The sequence below is a fragment of the Nicotiana sylvestris genome, chromosome 11 (assembly GCF_000393655.2).
Source record: "Nicotiana sylvestris chromosome 11, ASM39365v2, whole genome shotgun sequence".
Classification (NCBI taxonomy): Eukaryota; Viridiplantae; Streptophyta; class Magnoliopsida; order Solanales; family Solanaceae; genus Nicotiana; species Nicotiana sylvestris.
Window position 1 is genome coordinate 7,708,008 of NC_091067.1, and position 5,938 is coordinate 7,713,945.

Sequence of the window (5,938 nt, forward strand, 5' to 3'; positions counted from 1 at the left end):
CAAATTGTATTCATGTCCAAACATAACTCTAATTTTCAAATACCATTTTAAACTTGATTTCTTTTTTTTTTTTTTTTTACTTTTTCCGAAATTTCACAATTCTTATGCCCAAACGCCCACTAAGTATTTTCAAGCGAGTGCATTTGAATATAAAGACTATATAATTTTTCATAAAACATCATGCACTTATGAGAGATAGATTTTCATGAAAGACACAAAACGCAAATAGGTAATTACTTTGACTTATTCAAACCATAGTCCAAGATGGAGTAGCATTTTGATCATATATTTGAAGTTGAAGCTGGAAAATTTTATTTAAAATTGAAGTTGACAAAAAGTTTATGAAAGTCAACCGTGTTTGATATTTGTTTTTTTTGGAAATAAAATTATGAAAGTCATTGAAGATTTATGAGAGTTAGAAAATTTAAAATTTAAATAAATTTACTTGAAATACACCTCCAAACTATGAGAACAACAGTGTTGAATCTAAGTTGAACGTAGATTATTAACATCGAGAACACCAGTATTGAATCACTAGAAGAACCTTGCAACAAATTAAACCTTAAACATTACATGTAGGGGTGTTCAAACCGAATCGGAAAACTGCATCAAACCGAAAAATCAAACCAAACCGATTAAAAAACCCGACTAGATTTGGTTTAACTTGGTTTGATATTGAGTAAAAGAATCCGAACCAAACCGACATATAAATATATAAATTTTATTTATATTTTTAAGACTTTATAGTGAATTTTCTTTAGAAAATGTAGAAATATTTGGGATCCTCTCATGTATTAACCTTGAAAGCGTAAATTAACGAAAAATTATTGTTAGACGACTAAGAAAATAACTGTCATGTGTTACTAAAAAATTCTCCTATTAGAATATTTTAATAGATCACATGTTTGTCAATTTTTTTCCATATTTACTAAACATTTATTCACTTATCAAAGCTTTATCTATAATTTTAACAAAGTAAGATTGAAATAATATTCATGTAACAAAAAAACCCGAAAACCCGACAAACCCGACAAAACCGAACCAATCCAAACCGATATAGTTGGTTTGGTTTGATTTTGATAAAACCGAACCAACCGGTCCATATACACCCCTAATTACATGCATTATTTTCTTACAATTACCAAAGCAATAAATTTAATATTTCTAACATATAGTTAATTCCTTTTAAATTTTTCTCCTTGTAAAATAAAGACACAAGTAAAGCTACACATTTGTTGAGTTCTCGTCTTGGCCGCCAGCAACCTCGGGATCCTTATCAAATTTGTCAGCCATTTGAACATTATCTGCATTATTTCCTTGTGCTTCTCTATAAGGGCTGTTGCCTCCACTAGTTTGCCCTGGAAATTGCAACTTTCTTAGTACACAAACAATTGCATACTTGTACATATTTAATTAAGTTGAACTTCTATACATAAATAATGTAAAAGAAATTTTACACTATTATGTTACACCAAAGAGAATTACATGTAATTATACTCACAAAAAGTGGAATAATTTAAGTTGTGTACACACACAATATAAAGAATTTTTCACTATCAATAAATTTTAATATGTAATAGCAGCTTAGTATCAATTTATGAAGCTAATAATTAATGCTTATAATCATAAAAATCTACGTGTAATTACTTTAAGTATGACCTAATTGTATAAATATTATTTAAATATACTATAAGTGAAATTATTATACAGAAAAATATAAAAGGCATACAACACTAATATAGTCACATCTCTCTGTAACAACATTCCTATATAACAGTCATTCATTGTAAACGCTAATTTTTTTCCGGAACCAATTTTTATGTTATGTTATAATATCGGAACAAACAAGATTGTTATAAAATGAGTTTACTCTAAAAGGTCTTTGCACAAATAGTGTATATAAGTTAGTAAATCTTATTTAATTTGTTAATTATGCTTTTTATTATGGCAGCCTAAAAACTCACCTGGGGTGATAGCTGCAGATGCAGTAGCCTTCTTACTGTTGTAGTGTAAAATAGCAAAAACACCCACAATAGCCCAAATGAGGAAGAAGGCTGGAATTGTAGTGCCAAGAATTATAGGCAAATTGTTTTTCTTCTTCTTCTTCTTCTTTGGCGATTTAGCGGATCGAGTTGTTGGCTGATTTCCTCCTGATGATGAATCAGTGGTCTGGCAAGACTCATCAGATTGACTGCACAAATCTGAATTGCCTGAAATACTAAATATATAGTAGAAAAGTTGAATCAAATTAGTATTTAGCACATTACAAGTCCAAGAAATAGAACATGTAAAATTTTTGCTAGTTACTTTTCTTACTCTATGTTTAGTCCATTTTTGTTTGACAATGAGGCAGGTATTGATCCACTGAACTGGTTATTTGACAAATTCCTGGAACAAATCAAAATTAATTGTCACTATTTGTCATATTAAGATGAAAAAATTTAGCATATTTATCATAATAATAAAGTTTAAGTTTTACGCAAAAAGTATACACATAATGAGATCACGTTTACGTATCATGTTATTTTTAGTGTGAGTGTATATAACTTAAATCAATCATCAGAATATAACGTATTTATACTAACAGTTCTTTGAGATTCGGTAAGGTGCCAAGGAAATCAGGAATAGGTCCATCCAAATTGTTGTCACTCAAATCACTGCAATCCAAGGAGAACAAAAGTGTAAGAAACATCCCTATTTAGATGGAATTTGTGTATTTAAATTAAATGAGGAAAAAAGAATAAGAAATACATTGTGTGAAGAGCATCCATGGAACTAAGATCTGGAAGTGATCCTGATAGGTTGAAGCCACTCAAGTACCTGTAAATTAATTATTTCAACAAAACTTTAGAATTAATTTAAGAGCATGTTTTATCTTATTAATTAATTATATTAATTAAGATGGTGCTTACAATGCTGTTATGCGAGGTGGATCATCGCTGCTACAATTAACCCAATCCCAAGTAAAGGGTGTTGGAAGACAAGGATCACCGTTCCAGTCTTGTAATACTTCAAATTCGTCTTGTAGTGATACTAAGCTCTCCACTATATAAAAATATAATATACTTAATTAAGTATTATATTCCATTATAATTCAAGAACACTAAAAGCATCAATAAATAAAATATCCAAGTTATATAATTAAAGGGAAGTGCGGTACACTAAGCTCCCGCTATGCGCGGAGTCTGGGGAAGAGCCGGATCATAAGGATCTATCGTACGCAATTTTAACATGTATTTCTGCGGAAGATTGTTTTCACAGCTTGCAATTTCACTTTCTATAAAAAACAATATTACTCATTTTTTCAGCAAGTTATCATATTATGATCGCGTACGAAAAGATTACTTTTTGTTGTTGGTAATCAATTTAACCGAATGGTACAAAAATATTATACAATATCAACACACAGAGTTTAAACTCACACATGAATGAGTTTATGTCCAGTGCACTAACAATGTAAAGAATTTTTTACACTATCAAATTCAATTGACCAACAACAGTTAACTTTCAATATTAATTAGTCTGATATGATGATTAGTAAAATAAAATATCACGTACTATAATATGTTATATTATACTACATTAATAGAATAAATATTCTTTACAATGTTAGTGTGCAAGACTTAGTGGGCGTTTAGACATAAGAATTGTAAAATTTCGAAAAAAGTGATTTTTTTTTCAAGTGAAAATAATATTAGAAAATTAGAGTTGTGTATGGACATGAATATAATTTTGGGTTGTTTTTGAATTTTTGTGAGAGATCTGAGTGAAAATTTTGAAAAACAGTTTTTTTTTTTAATTTTTCAAATTTTTGAAAAATTCTAAAATTCATCTTCAAGTGAAAATTGAAAATTTTATGGCCAAATATTGATTTTGGAAAAAGTAAAAAAAAAAATCAAAAAAAAAGTAAAAAAAAAAAAATTCATGACCAAACGGGCTCTTGAACTCTGAGTAAACAGTAGGGTAGTACGTACCATCTTGACTGTTTGTTCCATCAGTTAACGCATCACTAATGGTGAATAATTCCAAGGCATTGATAAGAGGAGGAAGTGTTGAATCAGGAGTAGGGACAAGAGAAAAAGTAGTGTTTGGAGTAACAGTAAGATTACTAACAAACAATTGAGTAAAATTTTCATAAGGTGGTAAAATAGGGTCTGAAAAAGGCTCAATATCTTTCAAAATTCTGAAGGATCTTGTTTGGTTTGAGTCAAGTTGAGTCATTTCAGAAAAATACATGTTCATGTAAATTGGAACTTCAAAGGGAAGAAATTTCATGTTTAAAGTTATGAAATTGGATGAATTGATAGTAGAAATAGCATTTTGTAGCACTTGTTGTGGAGGATGATCTACTTGAGTTGTATCAATGTTTATGGCGTCGTTTGAGATTGATATTAATCCATTTCCAGGAAGTCCAGGCACCCATATTCTGTCATAGGGATCATCTATATACCTGTTGATTTTAATAAAAAGGAATTTATTAATGGAAAAAAATAAGTCATTATGTATCAACAACAACCGTAATGACTATGCTTCAATAATTTCAGATAAATTAAGGTCGGATATATAAATTCTCACTATTCATATCATGTTGCTTCATATATGCCCGCTCTCAGTATGATATTACAAAAAGATTAATTTCTCTAACACAGAAAGTATAAAATCAATTCAATATGTATAACATAAAATCAAAATATATAGATATTTTTTGTCCACATTAGCACCAGGAGCGGAGCTATATGGTTAGACGGGAGTTCAATTGAATGTCACTCAGCGGAAAGTTATACTATATAGATTAAAAATAATTTCTTTTACATGTAGTTGTTGAATCTTTTTAGCCCAGGTGAAACTTCTATTACAGTGGTAAATGTGACTCAAAAATTGCTTTACGTAGCAAGTTCGTAGTATAGGTATGACATCCTTTATTTGAATTTCTGACTCCACCACCACTGATTAACATTATTGGATCAAAGACTAACACAAAGAGAAGCAAGATAATATTGAGATAGATTTTTATACCTGATAGTTTGGTTGGAACCATAAGCAACTCTTCTGTTCAAGAACAAAGCATAATTGGGATCAACATGACTATACATATTAGAATCCAAACTACGAACTTCAAGTGCTGAGATAAAAGGAAACTGATCAGCCACTGTCTGAGCAAGACAGACACTAAGGTAATCCCCTTTAACAACATAAATTGTCTCATAGTAAACAAGTTGGTCACTAGTTTTGACATTGGCCCAATTATTCCCATCAAATTGAAGTGAAAATGAGGGAGATGAAGATTTTCCATCGTAATTGCCATAGTTAAAGCTCGCTCGAATTAAAACACGTTCGCCCTTTTCGACTTTAATAAGGTAGCAATTCTTGTTTCTGCTTGTAAACACTCTGAGAGTGTCCATTACATGGGATAATGAGTTGCTGGATTGTACAACGTAGGATTCTCCATTGCTTATATAATCTTCATCTCCTAACCAAACTATTGAATTTTCGTCTGTGTACGTTTCTGATGATCCACAATCAAGGCTCACAAACACTGTAAACAGAAAAGAACATAAATTAATTAGCAAGATATATTAAATAGAATATGGTTTTCAGAAGGTATAAATAATTAAGCTATATAAGCTTACCATCAGCAGAAACTGAAGAGAAAACACAGAGAACTAAAACAAGGAGAAAATGGCTGCTAGCCATGCTGAAGTATAGAATAATAGATAATGAAACTTGGGGCTGCATTATATATATGGACAATTTGTTATATCTATATCTATATCTATATCTATATCTATATCTATACTATATTAAAAGCACGAAGGCCCTTAGCGAAATGTCATTCGACTTTTTTACCCTTTATAAATAAATTTTATATTGGACAATAATGTAATTTAAGTTAATTTCCTAATTTTGATTATTAACTTTTCCTTATTTGAACTTTGAA

General features: G+C 30.1%; 1 protein-coding gene across 1 annotated transcript; it reads right to left on the reverse strand.

Annotated features, from left to right (window-relative positions):
- Window positions 1-979: 979 nt before the first annotated feature.
- On the reverse strand, window positions 980-5,696 carry LOC104235227 (probable LRR receptor-like serine/threonine-protein kinase At1g05700). The gene is made up of 9 exons (XM_009788946.2): window positions 5,631-5,696; window positions 5,017-5,536; window positions 3,975-4,450; window positions 2,913-3,045; window positions 2,752-2,820; window positions 2,586-2,657; window positions 2,317-2,388; window positions 1,965-2,218; window positions 980-1,358 (listed from the first exon to the last, which is right to left on the reverse strand). Exons 1-9 carry the CDS (start codon window positions 5,692-5,694, stop codon window positions 1,225-1,227), a joined length of 1,794 nt encoding a protein of 597 aa, XP_009787248.1. The 5' UTR covers window positions 5,695-5,696; the 3' UTR covers window positions 980-1,224.
- Between the last annotated feature and the right edge of the window lie 242 nt (window positions 5,697-5,938).

Bases quoted from the DNA above. Each gene is read 5' to 3' on its own strand.
- LOC104235227 (XM_009788946.2), bottom strand. From the start codon at position 5,694: ATGGCTAGCAGCCATTTTCTCCTTGTTTTAGTTCTCTGTGTTTTCTCT. The intron at 2,821-2,912 runs GTAAGCACCATC...ATTAATTTACAG, and splicing joins CCACCTCGCATAACAGCATT to GTACTTGAGTGGCTTCAACC. The intron at 1,359-1,964 runs GTGAGTTTTTAG...TGCAATTTCCAG, and splicing joins ATCTGCAGCTATCACCCCAG to GGCAAACTAGTGGAGGCAAC.